At 43.6% G+C, this 20,723-nt stretch overlaps 1 protein-coding gene across 10 annotated transcripts in view; it reads right to left on the bottom strand.

Annotated features, from left to right (window-relative positions):
- RAD51B (RAD51 paralog B) overlaps window positions 1-20,723 on the bottom strand; it is a 761,238-nt gene that overhangs the window by 222,651 nt on the left and 517,864 nt on the right. The window contains exon 10 of one of the 10 annotated variants that reach the window (XM_088839519.1): window positions 15,469-15,588. The exons of the other annotated variants lie outside the window; for them this stretch is intronic. Coding sequence (XP_088695645.1) covers window positions 15,539-15,588 — 50 coding nt within the window. The 3' untranslated portion in view covers window positions 15,469-15,538. Of the gene's footprint in view, window positions 1-15,468; window positions 15,589-20,723 lie in introns of those variants that run through there. 10 annotated transcript variants of the gene reach the window in all.

Genomic DNA, 20,723 nt, shown 5'->3' on the forward strand with positions numbered 1-20,723 from the left:
TCTGTTGTTCCATGTACAGTTCTAACTGTTGCTTCCTGACCTGCATACAGGTTTCTCAAGAGGCAGGTCAGGTGGTCTGGTATTCCCATCTCTTTCAGAATGTTCCACAGTTTATTGTGATTGACACAGTCAAAGGCTTTGGCATAGTCAATGAAGCAGAAATAGATGTATAGATACATCTAATTTAATCTAGACAACAGAATGATGACCGAGGAAGTGAATATCAAGCACAATTTGAAAGAATATCATTGTCATCATCTCTTAATTCCAATAATACAACTCATGAACAGTTTTATTAAGTGGCTATTTTATAGAGGCTTTCAGGTTGCCCACCCATGAGATGGACCATACACAATTACAAGGATTCCACAGAAGTCTGCAGTCCCTTCTTGCATTTTATAAAGAGCACTTCAAAATGCTCTGGGGGGCGGGGGGAATATCTGTTTTTATGTCTTAAAGCTCCTGAGAGTGAAATGTTACAGTTGGAAGCCACCTAAAGCTCATTTATACACTGAAGTTATTAATTCTCTTCTTATATGTTTGATATAAGCCCTAGGGCACTTGGGAGGGTGATCCAATTACCCAATTCAGAGAATTGCCCTTTTCTTTCAACCCAGTTCAGAGCTCTGAAAATTTTGTTCCACCAATGACTTTTTGTTTCAGTCAAACAAGGTCACAGAAGAGGCCAATATCTGCCAAGGCCAACAGGGGTTTCATTTACATGCCCACTAATGCGAGCAACATAAGAACCTCTTGAGAGCATTAAACTAGGGTGTGGGACAACAAGCCTGTTATTTATTTACCAGCTCCTGACGCCACCATGGCCACTTCTAGCTACTCAACATTTTGGGTTACCATTTTTGATTTAATCATACTCATCTTCTGTGTATCTGGAAGATGCAGTGGGACATGCCAGGAGGCAAGAGACCTCTGGGAAGATACTGAGATAAGCCCAGAGGGAAGGAGCTTGAGTCCAGGCAGATCAGGAACAATCTGCCTGTCCTTTGAGTCAAACATTTCCAAAGGTAGCTTATTAAGGATGCAGGATCAGGGTGTTCTTTTGCTATTCATCATCTGCTACAGCTCTTATATTAGTGACTTTATTTATTTTTGTTGTTTCCTTTAACATGAATACTAAAGCATGAGTTGGTCTATCTTTAGCTAAGATTGGAACACGTCTATCATGGTCAGAGAAAAGATGGTCTGGCCAACATCCTATGACTCTAAGAGAGAGACACTGGCTCTCTTTGGGGAATTGACTATGGTGTGTTTGTTATGCGAAGCTAATGAACAGTTGAGCATAAACCTTTAACAGATGGTCCAGAGAAATATGTCAACATGTCAATCCGTTTATCAGAACTTCCAGGACTCCAAGTTTAGAATTTGTGAACAGTGAAAATGACACTGGGATTGTTAAGACTTAATCTTAGGAATGTTTATTAGTCTCAGGGATAGCTAGTGATCAAAAAAATGTTTCTTCACTTTACCAAAAAGTGATACCAGTCTTTGAATTGTCCTGTGTTTGCAACAGAGCAGTCAACAGAAACATCTGGAAAACTCTCCTTCCTGCTTGAGTATTTCACAAATGCATTAAAATTATCACTGGAAAGAAGTCAGGGAATGAAAAGGTAAGGGAAAAAAATGTTATATTTTTCTAGTGGCTCAGCCGTAAGGCCAACAGTTTTTGAGCCTTATATGGTCAAGAGGTGATAAAATTTTGTAAACAGTTGAAAACATGACTTATACAAGGTAAAGAAAGAAAAGATAGTTTTAAAATATAATTTAGACAGCCATTCGGTTTCTGATAATAAATTAGGCTCAGATGAGAGAATGTCTTGATTGCTCTTTTTCTTTGGAACAAGCAGAAACAATTTGCAGATCACACCGATTAGTTAATGATCTGGAAAGGTAAGGTTTTAATCATAAGCTTTAAAATTAATTCATCATCATGTGGTTTTGGGACAGAGTTTAATCTGCCTAAACTCAGGTTTTCCAGATGAAATATCTAGATTATATGATACAATGTAATTCATGAAATAAAAAGCCTTTAAAAATGATAACGTGTGCATATGTAAGCTCTAAGGTTACTTGATCCTCAGCAGTCTGAGACCTAACACTAAGATAAATAGGATAGAGTCTTGGTTTCCAGTGGTGCTATCAGGGTGGGGGAGAAATAAACTACATCTTCCCTCATGAAACAGCTACATCAGATAAAGAACCTGACTTCTCTTTATTCCAGGTTTCACATACAGACCCTTTTCTTTTCACATATTCCCCTGAAGCTCTGGCATTAAAGCTAGTGATCTGACCTGAGGCAGTCCACAAAGCTGGGTTTCCTCCCAGCTCACTTTCACTCTCCTGTGAATTCTAGCCTTAGTTATCCAGTCCCAAGCACTCTCTGAGTGCCTGGGATGGGATGAGAAATGTGCGGAGTACCAAACCTCTGGGGCGCTCAGCCCAGAGCCTCATCACCACAGTCAAGGGCAGTCAGATGCCAGCACAGAGCCCTGGGCATCTCTGCCCCAACACCTGCCAGTTCCTGCCTGAAACTATCAAAGAACACTAGGGTTGAGGGAGCATGAGTGGGAAAAGGGTATCTGGCAGAAGGGAAAACACGATCCTGGTCTCAAAACAGCAGTAAAAATAAAATCACACACACACACACACACACAGGCACACATGCAAGATTCTTTCTGGCTTCCATTGAAGTTGCCTGAGTCCTTCACACTGGAACTACATGCAAGAGGATTTTCTGAAAAAACAAACCGCACACACAACAGACCTTACTGCTCCCTTGAAGGGGCTTATTTAAGGCAAGGAAAAAAAGGCCTCCCATCATTCCTGTGAGAGATCATTGTCCCCCTGGTTGCCACAGCGCCCTGTGAGGCTGTGGGAAACAAATGACCTCAGAGGCGCTGCAGTGTGTGTCACTGCGAAAGAAAAGAGACACGAGGGGGCTGGGGGAGGGAGGGAGGCTGCCTGCGAGCGGAGCCCCCCAGGCCCGGCCATCCTCCAATGACAGCCCTCCAGGCCCAGCAGGAAGGAGGCTCCTGCCCCCAGGAGCCTCCATCCAGCCAGTAACGGGATTAGGCTCCCACTCCCCAGGAGCAAAGCGTCTTTCTGGACGTCCCGCTGCTCGCCCTGGTCAGGCCGGCCTCTAATTGGCCCTCCTCACAAAGTGCCCGATGATTGTTAGTGTCTCAGTCTTGTTGAATGGGTGTCTTGAGTCAAGAGAGGGCTCTTCTGGGGCCTGTGGGGAGTGAGTGGTCGTAAAGGGAGGGAAGGGGGTAAGGCAGCAAGGGGTGAGCGGGGTGGCCGGGAGGTGGGAAGTGCAGTCCTGAGAGAGGAGAGGACCAGGAGAGGAGAAAGCGTCAGGCCGAGCTCGACGGTGAGGCAGGGCCAAAGGAGATCCCGAACACACATGAACTCTGCCACACGCGGCCAGTGCCCGAGGAGGAAGCCCGCTGCAGGGTGCCCTCACCCAGAGCCTCTGCGTAAGAATGGGCAAGCAGCCGGCCAGCAGAGCGCCGGCCTCTCTCCACAACACAGCACTCTCCTGCAGATGCTAACACAACATCCATTTTGCCTTTTCTTTGGGAAGCTCTGTGATTTCCATGTTATACATGGGCACAGGGACGCACACAGTGAAAGACAGGCTCAGTCTTACTAAGCGGGTGCCTCTACCTTCAACACACACACACAAACACACCACCAGCCTGTTTCCAGCCCTGCCTGGTGCATTACGAGGCTGGTGGAAACACGGTGGTAGAGCATCTTCTTTAACACATTCAGAGGTGACACCAGCCCTGGGTCTCTGCTTCTGGCCCGCCACTTGAACCCCGGAGTGACGGTAACCACAGGGTGACGAGCAGGAAGACAGAAGCGGGCACAGGTCTAAAGAGCCCAGCACACCACGGTCAGGGGGTCTCCCGAGTCCCAGCCTGCACCCTTCAACGTGTTCTGTCTCTACACCAAGGCAAATTCAGAAAAGACAGATTAGCACAAAGAAAAAAATATATGTTAACACATTCCTATATACACACACATAAATGTACAGTTTCTGTATGAAATTTCTTTTGTATATGTGTGATTTCCCATGCAAATACGCAGCATCTAGGTATATATGTTGCTTCTTTACAGCTTAGCTGCCTAGGTTAATTCTACTCTCGGCATAGGACCATTCTGAAAAAGAAGCTGCAAAAATTGTTCTCAGCCATAGAATTTGTTTTGGCCTCTGGCAGCAGGAAGACATGGTGTTTTGCAGTCTCAAGAGTAACAAGAGCGAATATGAAAAACATTTTTGTACCAAAAAGTCTTTCCTCACAAAACAGGCTCAACTGTGGTAATGCAGGATTTTGCGCCAAGCTGGCAACTGGGAAATACTAGTTTGCAGAGGCTGGGTTTGGCGCACAAGGTTCTACCCATTTTGAGTTGTTTACCAGGAACATGGATGACTCGGTTACCCGCCCTCCTCCTGGTCGTGCCTGGGACAGTGCAAAAACACCAGAGGCACTGCCTCTCACAAATACATTCACTCTCCTGAAAATACACATTCAAAAAAAGAATGAGAAGGGATTAAATATATCACATTTCTGTTACGTTTCTTTCAGGCCTGGTGCCTACTTTTTTTCAGAGCAGTGATGACTATGAGAGTGTAGACTCTAGAACCAGAGACTTGAACCCAACCTCCCCAACTTAACCTCTCTGTTCCTCCATCTTCTCAACTGTAAAAAGAGCCAGTGATAGTACCTATGTTATCAGATTGTAAGAATTAAAGGAGTTAATATTTGAAAAACCTTTTAAAAAGTGCTTGACACATAGTAATAAATATTTATTAGTTGCTATAATAATTATTAATATTAAAGTATCTCCCTTGTCTCAATCCCTTTTAGGAGTTTGAGTACCCCAGTAAAGGATTTATAAAAACAATGACAAGGGCTAACTTTTGCATTTTTTGAGAACTCACCATGTGTCAGGTCTTATATTTATGTAATTCTTACAACAATTCCATGAAGAAAGTTTGTAGGCACCTTCTTAGGGCTTCTGATAGAGGCACTGAATTCGTTTGAACCATGCAATATGGCAAATCTTCAACGGTTTTCGATATACTGTGAAGAAAGCTGATCGCTGAAGAATTGATGCTTTTGAACTGTGGTGCTGGAGAAGACTCTTGAGAGTCCCTTGGACTGCAAGGAGATCCAACCAGTCCATTCTAAAGGAGATCAATCCTGGGTGTTCCTTGGAGGGACTGATGCTAAAGCTGAAACTCCAATACTTTGGCCACCTCATGCGACAAGTTGACTCACTGGAAAAGACTATGATGCTGGGAGGGATTGGGGGTGGGAGGAGAAGGGGACGACAGAGAATGAGATGGCTGGATGGCATCACCGACTCGATGGACATGAGTTTGGGTGAACTCCGGGAGTTGGTGATGGACAGGGAGGCCTGGCGTGCTGTGGTTCATGGGGTCGCGGAGAGTCGGACACGACTGAGCGACTGAACTGAACTGAACTGAACTGAATTTCCTTTAGGGGACAATAAAGACTTCAGGGGAACAAAGACCAGTTCAAGGAAAGACACACGGAACAAGGACCAGGAGGCTACTGCTTTGCTCCATCCCCACCCTCCAGAGCTAAAACATGAAGAGAGGGTATGATGCTTAGAGGCAAAATGGGAAACGAGATGATACTCGGAACAGAAGAAGAGAGACTAAAGGTCAAGGGAACCAAGTGTAAGGGATCAAGTGTAAAAGCTGTGGCTCTTGAAATTCCTGGAAAGATTTCCCCAGGCTCAGAAAAACAATTTCAGGGCCATGTGTTCAATAAATAGATATTTATTGAGCATTTATTAGAGGCCTGGAAATAGAGTAGGAATGAGTTAAGACCTGGATTCCAACTTGGGTTCAGTTATTTGTTAGCTAAGTGAACTTTCTGAACTTCTAAGCCTCAATTTCCTCATCTATAAAACAAATATGACATCACCTACGAGGTACGGTTATTGGGAGGATAAGAGACAATGCATGTGAGAGGTACCTAGCACAAGGCACATGTCCCCAAAAGAGCAAGTATTATGTTACCATTACTGATGCCAATCTTAACACCCTGCTGCCCTGGTACCACAGGCGCTGTGCTAGACACCTAAGATTAGGCCCTGCTTTCAAGCCATCAGCCAATGGAAGGGAAGGGAAGTGAAGTGGAAGTCGTTCAGTCGTGTCTGACTCTTTGTGACCCCATGGACTATACAGTCCATGGAATTCTCTAGGCCAGAATACTGGAGTGGGTAGCCTTTCCCTTCTCCAGGGGATCTTCTCAACCCAGGGATCAAACCCAGATCTCCCGCACTGCAGGCGGATTCTTTACCAGCTGAGCTCAGTGCATTTAGGGCAGCTGGATATGACCAGGAGGACTTCACCAGCCAAGGATGGGGGAGAAAGCTTCCAGGAGAGGGAGTGGCACCGGCGAAGGTGGAGAAGCCCCAAGGGCAGCTCTGTCGAGGAGTGTGTTTTGGGGGAGACTGAGTGAGGAGGAATTAGGAGGGAGGTGGGCCACGGGATGAAGAACAAGGACGTGCATTTTCTCTTCTGCGTTCATCAGGAGTTCGAAAACAAGCAAGCCTAGACAAATTTCAGGAGCTTCTTTGAGTGCCAAAGAATTTTTCTTTTTGGATTGTTTGAGAGTTTGTTGTTCGAGACCCGGAGCCCAGCCCAGGCTGACCAGGGTTCCTGTGTAGGCTACAAATAGGGAGAAAGGTCAAAAGTAAACAAGCGAAAAGTCTCCAGGCCAAAGACAAACCAGAGGATTCTTTTTTTTTCTTTCTCTTTCTTCTCGTCTCTGAAAGGACTGGTGTCCAAAGTCTCTACTTCAAACAAAAAGAACAGACAGTTCCAGCTTCTAAATGCTGGCAGAGGGGAACAACTACTCTTTTTAGAGAGAGAAAAAACACACCACCCACCACACACAACTTTCGGCAACATTTTTGCCAGCAGCATTCAAAATGATTTCGAGTTAGCCAAGAAGAGCCCTCAAAAGGTGGAAAAAAAAAGAAAAAAAAACAAAAAACATTTCACAGATAGGCATGGCTTCTGAGAGAGGTAATTGCCTCTAGGAACTGCTGGGTCCTGCTTACAGCAGCTGACTGCCCTGGCTGCCCGGCCCCCACGTGTTTGCAGGCAGCAGCTGTTTGTGTTTACCACTCACCACCTTGAAGCAAGTGGGGGACTTGGTTTTCATTCTCCCCCAGTTATGGCCATTCTCCTTTTCCCCAACCAGCCCCCTCCCCCTCCCTGCCCTCTCTCCAAACAACAAAACACCCTGCCTGCCCCTGAGCTAACGGAAGCCAATCACCCAGAAAGGGAGGCTCTATGAGCTTTCTGGGGGCTGTGGGCGGATGGAAGGGATTAAAGCGAGGTGTGCTTTATGCCTTTTGTCCTTTACTCTCCCGCTGCCCCATGGAGTAGCCAAGTCCCCACCCTTGGACAGGTCTGCTGGTTCCTCTTGGTGGGTTCTGTTTTTCTTTCCTCCCCTACCGTGGTTTCTCGTGAGTTGGGTGGGGAGGATGCAGTTAAACTTCATTTCAGATGCATCATAAAATTTGGAGAGGCAGGCCTATGGCCTCTGTGAGCAAGTGGGGTATGGTTGGCTGCAGCAGCGGCTCCTCTGCGGGGTGGTGTGAATTTGGAGAGGTTTCCAAGAATTCCGTCACTACTAGCAGACAGGCAGCAGAGGAACACAGTCCTGTCCACCTTCCCTAGGCCTACTGTCTCCCATTAGCATTGTAAGTTTCTCCTTTTGTTAAGGATACTTAAACTCCATGGCATAGTTTATCATAAACATGCAATACTCTGAAAATATCCTTCTAATGGTTTTTAAAAAATTTCTTTACTATAGGCTTTCATATCATGCCATCTAACTGAAGAATAATTTATAGCCCACATCCTGCATTCCATGGACCAACCAGACCATAGCCCTCCCAGAGTTTCCAGACTGGACTAAACAAGCCATTCACAATATGAAAAATACAAACAGGCGATATACACACAAAAGATTCTTAACCTCTCTAGGAATTGAAGTAAAGCAAACACAATCAGCAACAAGATATCATTTTCATATGAGAATTCACAAGACTGAAAGAAAATACAATCCCCCAGTGTAGGCATGCGAACTGATACCCTCCTCACAGGTAGTCTGGCAGTTCACATAAAAATAGAAACACACATATGACCCATAATACCACTCAATCAGTTCAATTTAGTCACTCAGTCGTGTCCAACTCTGCAACCCCATGGACTGCAGCACGCCAGGCCTCCCTGTCCATCACCAACTCCCGGAGTTTACTCAAACTCATGTCCATTGAGTTGGTGATGCCATCCAACCTTCTCATCCTCTGTTGTCCCCTTCTCCTCCCTCCCTCAATCTTTCCCAGCATCAGGGTCTTTTCCAATGAGTCAGTTCTTCGCATCAATGGCCAAAGTATTGGAGTTTCAGCTTTGGCATCAGTCCTTCCAACGAATATTCAGGACTGATTTCACTCAGGGATGTATTTTAAGGAGATGATTAGACAAGTTTCAGTTCAGTTCAGTTCAGTTCAGTCGCTCAGTCGTGTCCGACTCTCCGCGACCCCATGAATCACAGCACGCCAGGCCTCCCTGTCCATCACCAACTCCCGGAATTCACTCAAACCCATGTCCACAGAGTCGGTGATGCCATCCAGTCATCTCATTCTCCGTCGTCCCCTTCTCCTCCCGCCCCCAACCTTTCCCAGCATCAGAGTCTTTTCCAGTGAGTCAACTCGTCGCATGAGGTGGCCAAAGTATTGCAGTTTCAGCTTTAGCATCAATCCTTCCAATGAACACCCAGGATCGATCTCCCTTAGAATGGACTGGTTGGATCTCCTTGCAGTACAAGGGACTCTCAAGAGTCTTCTCCAACACCACAAGTTCAAAAGCATCAATTCTTTGGTGATCAGCTTTCTTCACAGTCCAACTCTCACATCCATACATGACCACGGGAAAAACCATAGCCTTGACTAGACGGACCTTGGTTGGCAAAGTAATGTCTCTGCTTTTTAATATATTATCAAGGTTGATCATAACTTTCCTTCCAAGGAGCAAGCGTCTTTTAATTTCATGGCTGCAATCACCATCTGCAGTGATTTTGGAGCCCCCAAAAATAAAGTCTGACACTGTTTCCACTGTTTTTCCATCTATTTCCCATGAAGTGATGGGACCAGATGCCATGATCTTTGTTTTCTGAATGTTGAGCTTCAAGCCAACCTTTTCACTCTCCTCTTTCACTTTCATCAAGAGGCTTTTGAGTTCCTCTTCACTTTCTGCCATAAGGGTAGTATCATCAGCATATCTGAGATTATTGATATTTCTCCCAGAAATCTTGATTCCAGCTTGTGCTTCTTCCAGTTTGGAAATCTGTAATAGGATGTTCATTACAATGCTTTTTTGTGATAGTAAGAAAAAAAAAAACCAAACCAGAAAAACCCAAATGATCAACAATTGGGAAATGCATAAACGAACTATGGCACATTTATTTAATGAAATATTATATATAGCCACTTTAATTAATAGTATTATTCTTTATTTATGAATGTTGAACTGACTCAGAATTATTGGAACTAAACTACCACTCAGTAAGATTTATATTAACATTTTATTTATGCAATGCAAAGAATTTAAAAAAAAGGTGTTTCTCTAAAAACAGACAAAATAAAAATGTGATGCAAAAACATATTTGCACTAGTCCCACCAAAGCATGAGTGTCATCTCTACTATTCCTGAGAAGGTCACCCCTGCAGTGACGAGTCCACATCACTGTACACCATGGTCTGCTACACGATCACAGAGCTCACTTCCTTCACTGGAATTTTTCCTGAACGCTGAAAGGCACTGAGATACTAGCTCTAATCCTAGGATTACCTTCTGCTTTTACAGAAAAAGAAACTGAGTCACGCTGAGACCACGTGGCTTACACAAACGCATTTCAGAACTTAAAGTTTGAGATGGGACTCTGAAGTCAAATTTCAGTCCCGAATCCACCCTTGAGTTTTCCTTTCCTTCCTCAACTCAAGAGTGATTCCAGAGGTTGGCCTACAGATTCCCAAGGACTTAACTGATTCGTCTTCCCTATCAGACAGCATAAGGTTTTCAGACTTTCTGAGTGCCCAGAAGCAACAAACTTCATTTTTCTATTTTAAAACATCAGAGAGAGAGATGCAAAGGTTATTATAAGCAGATCACCAATGTTGCACCAAAAATAGTAGTGACTGTGGCTCTTTTTCCAGTGTTGTTACTTTACAAGTAATCTCTGTTGAGAAAACACTACCCCTATAGTCAACAATTCTAAATATTTTTTTGTTGCACGGAAGTGGCAATGAGAAAGGATCAGATGTTTGTTTGTTGGTTGGTTTAACATCACAGATGGCTCTTACATTGAGTACATGTGATTTAAATACATCTCTTAGAGACCCACAGACTTGGGTGGATTACTCCATTTGGGTGGCCTGAGATGCCCAGAAACCTCATAATAGAATCACAACTATGTGGACACAGGGATGGTCTTCCTGAACCATTTCCCCAAAGTGGCAACTATTCTAGAGAAAAATTATAAGTAAATGTTGACAATTTTGTGTTCCCCGCCCCCTGCTGCAACAATCAGACAACAATCGGACAGGCCGGCCCACTGCAACACCTATGCTTTGTTCTGTTGTAACCTGGCTCCATTTCTGCCTCCAAATTTTTATCCTCTCCATGGCTGACCCCCATAGCTGCTTGGAAACCCACTTTTCTCAACACTAGTCTTTGCGCTCATCTTCCTCAAGGGCCAGTCTGAATCTCCCATGGGCAGAACTGGTCACGGAGGAAGGAAGGGACAGGAGAAAAGGGCAGGCTAATCTCTGCGGCAGCACCCAACACCAGATCCAGCACTTTCCCATGCACCCTCCCTCCAGTACCCCAACCCCTACACTGACACACGCAGAGTGTCCCAGTCCAGCTGTTGGGACAAAACACCAAAAAAGCTATGCTGCTGGCTCACTAAAATACAGATAAAGGTGGTTTCAGTCCTTTGTGAACACACCATTACCATCAAGACATCAATTTCTCTTTCTCTTTGAGGTTAAATAAGGTGGCTGTAATTTATCTTCTAAACATTTTAAAGGGCAAGGAGGTGTGACTGGCAATTATGCCAAGATACCAGGTGTACAGCAGGCCTGACCTCAGAAACCGGGCTAGGTATATAAGGAAAACAACACAAAATAAGGAGAGGCTGGGGGAGGAGGCCCAGAAGGGACTGTTTGGGCTCTTAACCTGCTCTCTGACTTTGCAAGTCATAAAAACCCTCAGAAACTTCCAAGGAGCTGTGTGCTCGCTTCAGGAACTGGGAGGATGAGAAGTTTTATGACTACACCTTGCAGGCTAAACATGGGGAAAAGCCTTGCCCGCCCCCCTTCCCCGTCATATCCCTCCCCCCCACCCCACCGGATTCCCATCTGCTGGTAGTGAAAGCAAGAGCCACAGGCAGGCCAACCCTGGGGGTCCTCAGAAAAGATGACAAAGGGGTGACTGGATTCAGGGGCAGACCTAGAAGATCCTCAGGGAGCTTGTGCTTGTAGGTATCCCTGAATCCCCTGAAACTCCCTCTCTGAGGCCCAAACCCCTTCTGATGACAACTAGGTGGACAGTCCTGTCTCAGTGCCTGGCAAGTGGGATGGGAGGAGAGTAGGGCAGACTCCCCAAATGAGCACCCAAGGCAGGAAGGCCAGGACAAAGTCCCCCTGGTGCCCCAAGGTCCTCGTGAACACAGTGTCTCATGGAGAGGACCCTGATCAATTCAGATTATTGATGGCATCAGCCTAGGAATCGAGGCTGTTCTTTGGGGAACAGTTTTGCAGCCCAAACAACCATCTTCTCTGGGAACTCTTGGAGCCTGCCCACATGGAAGTTGGAAGGGTTAGGAGAGGCATCTCCTCATGGGAAAGAGGCTGCCTGGTCACTTTCGTGGTTCTTGTCAGCTCTCCAAATATGTCCATGTGAGGCATGAGAGCTAACCATGGAAGCAGAAGCTTACCTTGGCATCCTCACAAGTGACGATGGCAGTTACAGAAACACAGCGTCACGCGGTTGCTGGCCCCTCCTCTTACCCTGCATGCTCTCTCCTCTCCCAATCTCATTTATTAATTTATTCATTCTATCATCCATTCAGTTAAGCATATAACCCCACTCATGGCTCAATTTCCCTCTATAAGGAGATGACTCTCCAATGGGTCTCTCAGCCCAGATGTGTTCACTGAGCTCCAGACTCATAACTTTCTGGTCTGTCTTCTCAGTGTCTTACAGGCATCTCAAAATCAATGTTTCCAGGGCCAAGCTCATCCTCAGCCCTCAAAATCATTTCCTTCTTCTCACCTCCCTAGCATTACCCCAGAGTAAACAACCAGCAATATTCCCTCTGGAAAACTGCATCTGCCATCCAGGAAAACTCCCCACCCCCTCCCAACATCTCTAATTCAGCCAGAGTGAGTTTTCCAAAAAATACATCTTATCTTGCCATCGTGTGCATTGCTCAAAACAAATCAATAGTTTTCCTTTGCTCTTAGAACAAAGACAAGAAGCCCATTCCACCCCCTGACTCTCTGGGGGGCCGCACATAGCCTCACTCTCACGGTCTCCTGCACACGCTTTGTACACTCCTGCTTCATGCAATGACCCCTTCCAATCAGTTCCTTCAATCAAAGCTATGGTTTTTCCAGTAGTCATATACGGATGTGAGAGTTGGACCATAAAGAAGGTTGAGAACCTGAAGAATTGATGCTTTCGAATTGTGATGCTGGAGAAGACCCCTGAGAGTCCCTTGGATTACAAGGAGATCAAACCAGTCAATCCTAAAGGAAATCAACCCTGAATATTCACTGGAAGGACTGATGCTGGGCACTAGAGGGTGAGATGGTTGGATGGCATCATCAACACAATGGACGTGAGTTTGAGCAAACTCCGGGAGACAGTGAAGGACAAGGAAGTCTGGTGTGCTGCAGTCCATGGGGTTGCAAAGAATCGACTTAGTGGCTGAACAGCAATAACAAATCAGTGCCTATCATCCCTTTAAACTACTCTGAAAGGCATGTTGAATTCTCCTGTAATGCTCTCTTAGCCAAAGCAGCCCTCTTCTTGGAGGTAGGGATCACAACTACAAACTGTCATTCACATTGGGTTTCCCTGAGTCATCGCTGGCTCCTCTCTAGACTGTAAGCTTTGTGCAGACGGGGGCCAAGTCTATTTGGTTTCCCCCAGGTATTCATTAAATAAGTACTGAATAAAGGAAAGAGGGAAGGAAGGAAGTCTGGAGAGGGCTTATTCCCACACTCTTGAACGCGTTCTGAACTTTGCTACTTTCCGAATTTTGTTTATGTTGTTCCTTTAGTCTAGAAGATTCTCCCTGCTGCTGGTTAAAACCTGATTTCTACTCAAAACCCCATTTAAATGTTACACTCCAGGATCTGCCCTTCATTTCCGGCATTCTTTGAATCTGGTCCTGATAAAGGTGATTCATATCCACAATCACCTTCTGAGAGGGTCCATGTCTTAACTGTCTCTATATCCCATCACCACCCCTGTCACCAGCTTTTGGGCTTAGGATGGTGCCTTCTACAAGTTTATTGAAAAGAACTGAACTCAGCAGAGACACTGTTAATAAGACTGAGAGGCACCACGTTGCATGGCCACACTGCTGCCCAGTGCCATCCTACTGAAGATGATACTGAAGCTGCCCTGCAGTTCTGCTAAACTTTTTTAAAAAAGAAGTCAAACAGATGCAATTTTCACCTTCTAGTATCCCAGTATTTAAGAAAGAGAATGATAACAAGCCAAATGCTTAAAGAGGAGCATGGCAGTAAGTGTGTTCCGTGGGCTTGATGAACGGAGGCGGAGGGAGTGAGATCCCTGGGGCAGCCATCACCTCCCCTTCGCTAAATCAGGGAAGCCGTCTCTCTTCACTTAATTCTATTTACTTAACACGAGCCTAAAGAAAACTTGTTTTACTTTATCTTTCTGTCTCATGGTTGCCACGATATAATTTTCAAATGAAATTTCTAAATGCAGACCACACACGATATTCCAATGGACCTAACATTGATTTATGCTGAGACTTGGGGGGAGGGAGATACTCTGAAGAAAGATGCTTAGCCAGCAGTTTTCTGACTGCCAGCCTTCCTTGCTTGGCTGTAGCAGATGGGAGTTTTGTGTCTCAGTTACTTCTGGATTTGGCCCATTCAAGACTTATATCATCTATACTCTACCAAGTAGGCATGAAAGGCAAAACCGTGATTCCTCAGACAACCATGGTGATAGAATATAAATTAAAAGGCCCTTGCTTGCTTAGCCTTCATCTGAAAACATCAGAATGCAATTTGTTGGACAGATTCTATAATCTGCAGATGAAGGCAGTTATAGGGCTCAAGTTTATCCAGCGTTAACAAGCCCTAATAGTCTAGTTCAGCTCAGACATAACAAACGGAAATGGCTTTAAATTATCCTTCCCGAGAGACATGATTTCATAAGAGAACAAACTCTATATGCGCACAGAGAGATTTCCAATGTAAACATGTGGTGGAAGCTAAAAGCTGCAGCCGGGTTTCAAGCCTGAATATGCCAATGGCAGGGTATTTGATTTCAAAGACACCGGTTTCCTCCCAGTGCAATAGCGTGCATGCATTTTTTGCTGACTACACTTTGAACTGCAGATACACACAAGCTTGCATATATGTGTAATTTTATAGTTTTCTTTCTAGCTAGGATATTAATAAATTTTACTTAGCCTTTTCCATGCATAAGTATGACTGGGGTACAGATGCTGAAGGGATAGAGTTCCTCGCGGAAAACACAAGACTCACTCATCACTCGGGCTGTCTGAAATGCAGACTAGCCTCTGAGGTGAGCAACTTGGCTCCTCCACCTTCAAGTGGAATATCAACCCAGCTTCTTTGGAGTATGAAGAAGTGAGGAATGGAGCATTCCCTGGCACTCTATAGAGGATAGCATATATTAACTTGTTCCTCTTGGTCTAGTTAGGACTGAAAAGCCTAAGAGCAAAAATTTTTAATGATAATCATCGAAAGGCCATTTGGCCTGTGGGCCAAGTGAGGTCTGCCTCCTATTTTCATATGATCCACGAGCTCAGAATAATTTTTACATTATTCAATCACTGGGGGGAAAAAGACAAAGGAAAAACAATATTTTGTGACATGGAAATTATACACAATTTAAATGTCTGTATTTATGAATAATGTTTTATTGGAATACGTGTGTGCATGCTCAGTTGCTTCAGTTGTGTCTGACTCTTTGCAACACCAAGGACTGTAGCGTTCCAGGCTCCTCTGTCCATGGAATTCTTTCAGCAAGAATACTGAAGTGGTTTACCATTTTCTCCTCCAGGGGATCTTCCCGACCCAGGGATCGAAACCAGTCTCCTGCATCTCCTGCATTGCAGGCAGATGCTTTACTGCTGAGCCACCAGGTTACCCAGCCAAGCACATTTGTTCAGACATTATCTATGGCTTCTTCCTCACTGCAATGGGAGAGTTGAGCAGCTGCAACCAAGACCACATGATTTACAATGAAAAGCCTGAAACTTTGATTATCTAGCCCTTTACTGAAAGTGTTTGTTGATCTCAGATCTAAACCATGAAACAAAGGCAATATTAATTTTCAGTTGCTTTTGGGGATGGGGCTGTTTTTAACAAACCTATGCATTATGCCTAGGAACTCACAATAGAGCTAAATATACTCTGTGTTTCTACAAGAAACCACTTAGCCAAAACTGTTTGTACAGTTTTCCCGCAAGAAACCACAAGCAGGAAATCTTAATTTTTATTTAAAAAAATTCTTGAATTTGAAAATTTTGTATGACTCTCGTCCAGTGGCCAACATACAGCCTCTGATTCAGAACATGAGCATCCCTTGAACTCTTCACTTTTCAACCATTATAAACTGTAAGAAAACAGTCTGGGCTTTGCGAAGTATTTTATGCAGTGCACAGTGCTTGCATGCTCAGTTGTGTCCGACTCTTTGCGACCCCATGGACTGTAGCCCACGAGGCTCCTCTGTCCATGGGATTCTCCAGGCAGGAACACTAGAGTGGGTTGCCATTTCAGCCTCCAGGGGACCTTCCCTACCCAGGGATTGAACCCACATCTCCTGCACTGGCAGGCGGATTCTTTACCACTAAGCCACCTGGGAAGCCCCAAAGTACTTTACGTTGTTATATAATTTAAAAAAAAAAAGCTGTCTACATTTCTCATTAGAACCTATCACAGAAGGTATATTTATTTTAGTAACATTAATGACTTTGTACTGTTACCTCTTTGAAGAATGTTCTTTTTACTTAACTTTGGTCTGTGCCTTCCCTCCCATAGCACGAGCCAAGCAATGGTCACTAAGTAAATCCTTGCTGACTTTACCAACCATCTTTGCTTCTCAACTTCCCTCTTGGCCTGTTGGTTTTCAGAACCTGGATGGAATTCTGAGCCAATTCATTTATTCCATCCCTATGCCTGAGAGATGCATGTTTAAAATACTCCAGAAAGATGAGGCTCTCAAAAGCTTTAAAGTCCTCTCTCAATATACACAGATAGTCTCTGCTTGGCTTCCCATGCAATCTTTCTGTGTGTGGGTGTTTGTAAGATAAAGACCAAAAGTGGCCAGCAGCTCTTTGAACCCTACAAGGAACAAAGGCTGCTAACATCAGTAGTTGAAATTACTGTAGGCAGAGCCTTTCACAAGGCTGCTTCTTAAAGCCAATTCTTTACAATACAGGCCCCCCTCCCCAACCATTTTGGGGAAGCAGCTAATTCTATATTCTCAAAGTTACAGGAAGTAAAGGAACACTGCTAATAAAAATTCCTGAATTGATCTTCTTTCATGCATAGAAACATGCATTTAGTCAACAAACATTTATGGGACATTGCTAAAGTGTCAGATAACTAAATCCATGTCAGACATGGATTTAGTCCCCAGGATCTTTTCAGTCTACAGGAGGCAGAGTATTGCAGACAGCTGATGAAAAAAAGGGTATTAGAGATTACAAAACACAGAAGGAGACACATGGAAGACAGTGCTTGATTTTTCCTGAGGGTGAGTTGTCAGAAAGACTTCAGAGATGAAGTTGCACTTGGGTTGAGTCTTGAAAGCTGAGCTAGTTAGGGGGCAAGAGAGTGGAAGGGGTAAATTATAGGCAGAAGAGCAGCAAAAGCAACCCCCCAAATGTGAATGAGCCTAGCCCATAAGAGGTACTTTGAGCACTTCACAATGGCTCTAGTGTATGTGTTTTGGAGGAGGAGGGGTGATGGCGAAATGGGACTGAGAGAGAAATCATTCAGAGACATGGCTGGAGAACTCAGCAGCTGCCAGATCCTTGAAGTCCCTGCATGTATGCTAAGGAGTTTGGACTAAATCCTAGAGGCAGTAAAGAGATTTCAAATGCAAGAGTAATACAATCACACTGTTACATTAGAAGGAACACTTAGGCCACAGTCAGAAAAGGAAAAGGAGGTCTATAAAGGGGAATGCCGGATGGGGTCCAGGAGAAAGAAAATTCAATGTGTGAACTTAGACACATTGGATATGAAAGGTGTCAAGGAGGAAAACCTGATGATAGAGTGGATATTTATGGGGAAGGGCAGCAGGGAGGAAAAGAAATCGGCTAATTCCAAGTTTCTGGTTTGGTGATGGGGTAGCTGGTGGAGCTTTTCACCATAAGGAGCAATAGGATCCTTTTTGCTTAAAAACAACAATAAAAAGGATCAGTGCCTTCCGGATTATAATCTAGGCTAAGAAATCATATATCTGCCCTTGTGGCTTTTGAAGGTCATGGATTAGATTAGCATGCCAAAGTTGAAGCCATGTTTTGGAAAATGATGGGATATAAATAATTATTATGTAAAATACCAAGATACTTATTTTTTAATCCATTCTCTGCACATATCTAAACACAAACACAGGATCTTTCTAAACTCTTTGAGAGGACCATTGAATTATACACTCTTTCTGCACCTGAATTCTGAACCCATCAAAAGAAACAGGGGAGGTGAAAGACATGGTTTGGGTGCACAGCAACTGTGGGCTTCCTCCAAAGTGGATCAGGCAGTGGCTCCCATGCCTCTGTGGCCAGTGGAAGAACCTACTTGAATGTGAGCAGTTCCTTCCTTATCCCAGACTCACCAATCAGATGAGCCATTCTACTTTCCCTGGGGAGGAGTGACCTAGGGTCTAGTGAAATTTTTACTATTGCTGTTTTCCTAATTTAAGCAGTACATATGATAGATAGATGTTAGATAGGATCCAATTCCATTTTAAAAGCATCAGGTGGCTTTTGTGTCCCGGGTACTGAACTAGGCACTGGACATTAACAGATGAAAGACAAAGTTCTTGTCTTCAAGTGTTCACACCCTGTTTCAGGAAGATAGATCTGTAGAAGAAAGATAACTGAATAACAGAGCAGAGGGCTAAGCAAATATTTACAAGCAAAGAGAAAGTAATAATTAGTTGTAACCCTGGGGCACTGGAGAGAATATTAAAAAGGACTCAAACATTTTTTCTTTTACTACTTATAATATTTCAAGCTGTCATTTGTTTTTTTTTTCATTAGTGAAGGCTTTTTTTTTTTTTTTGCCAAGGATGTGAAAGTGCCTAATGGGCAATTGTGTAATGTATGGGTGGACATCTGTTCTTTCTGCCTACTCAACACCCCCTTCTCCTGTTTCTGGTAACAGAAGCCTTCCTTTTCTTTAGAGAACTACTCAGCCCCAACTTTAGGCCTCTTGCCTCCCTGCCTAAGGGGTAGGCAGGTGATCTAGTGGTCCAATTGGATTCTGTTGGGGTGTAATGACTTAAAAGCAGAAAGAAAAAGGACCTCATGCTTTCTGATATCCTAAGTGATAAGGACCAGGGAAGCTACTGTGTCATCATGTAGCAAAACCTGCTGAGAATAAAACCATCAGGAGAAAGGCAGAGCAGAGAGGTGGAAATATCAGAAGCAACAATGATGACATCACTGGAAACGGAGTTAGATTTACCCCTTAGATCTCAATTGCCCAATTAATTTTACCCAATAGATTCCACTGAATCTGCTACTTACAACAAAAAATCCCAGATAACACAGTATTTATCATAAGCTTACAAATTACTTGAGAACATTACTTATAGATTGTTTTTATTTTACCCTTGACTGAAGATGTTAAAGCTGAGACTTCTGCAAAGCTTTATGAAGATGCTTACGATATGCTCCAGGACTTGCCGGTTATGCTCTAAGTGACACAGTGTCATCTAATGATGAAGCTACTCTGATACAGTAACATTTATCAACTATCACTTTCAGTTTTTAGCTTTCCTATCATGTGCTCAGTTGCATGGAGTTTTAGCCATGGGACCACCAGGAAAGTCCCTTTCCTATCATATCATACTTATAACCCAACCTTCACTAACATAAATTTACTGTGATTTATCTGAGCCACTGTGAATTTTCTTTGCATTATAATTTACTGAAATACAGTCTCCTTGGTTCTTGTTGCCCTTTAAAGAGACCAAATTCAATTCTAATTTAGTCATTAACATTGTGCTATCTCTTAACACTCTATCTGCTCAGTTCACCTGAGTGATACCCGCAAGATTAAGTCACCGTGATATGTGGAAATTGTTGTTGTGCACCTTCCCTGAAGGGGAAATTAGGGAAATTAGAATCTTTAATTGTAGGAATGGGTGAGCCTCTGTTTACTCAGAAGTGAAACAGAGACAGTGAACCCTATTCCTTTTTCTTGCCCTGTAACAATAAAATGGGACAAGTGAGAGCACGTGGAGACCTCTGAATACCAAAGGTAAGAGTGTTATCCACTGTTTTTGTATTTTACTTCCTCTAACAAACTCTGTTTTCATAGAGAGCCAAATATTATGGGTATCTTTGTATACAAAGATATATCTTCCATATTTGTAAGATGCTCATAAGACGATTAAAATAGGAGTGAATAAAATCTTACCTACTTTCCTTGGTAACTTAGTCCAGTGTTTCAATACTACCTGGAAGTTATTTCTAATAAATATTTCTAGGTAAATGCTATTGGTAAAACACTATTGAATACCAATCCTTTGCCAGGCTCTATGTTTTATGTTTAGCATTTCCTCTTTTTTTTTTTTTTTAGGTCCTTGTGTTGACAAAGAAAAGGCAGGAAACTTTTCTGTAAAAGATCATTATAAGGTCACATCTCAGCACTGTCTGTGATGAACTACCTCAATGCCTTTAAACATTTTTATTCTGATGATTAAAATTATGCATATTATAGAAAATAACTGTGCCATTCAATTGCTCTTGCTCTACCACTTTTTGACTTTTACTACTTAGGAGAAGCAGATTTCCCAAGGCTCCAATTTTCTCAACATTTTTAAAGTGATGCATATTTATAAAAGGGAGAACAGGGGATAAAGAACAGCACATTCACTGTTTGGCATCTGCCAAATTAAAACTCCCCGATATGTGGAAATTGTTGCAACTCAACTTCCTTAAATGGGAAAATATTGGCAATAAAGCTGAAATCAAAAATAAAGTGATTCAGTATGGAGAATATGGCAAGTAGATAAATAGTTCAAGATATCTGAACAGCCTTCATGCTGAATTCAGACAGGGTGGCCCTTTGGCAGCCATGTTTGAACTGTGTTATCTGATTTGTAAGGGCAG

Source organism: Moschus berezovskii, chromosome 9 (genome assembly GCF_049115385.1).
Source record: "Moschus berezovskii isolate FMDL1 chromosome 9, NW_MosBer_1.0, whole genome shotgun sequence".
NCBI lineage: Eukaryota > Metazoa > Chordata > Mammalia > Artiodactyla > Moschidae > Moschus > Moschus berezovskii.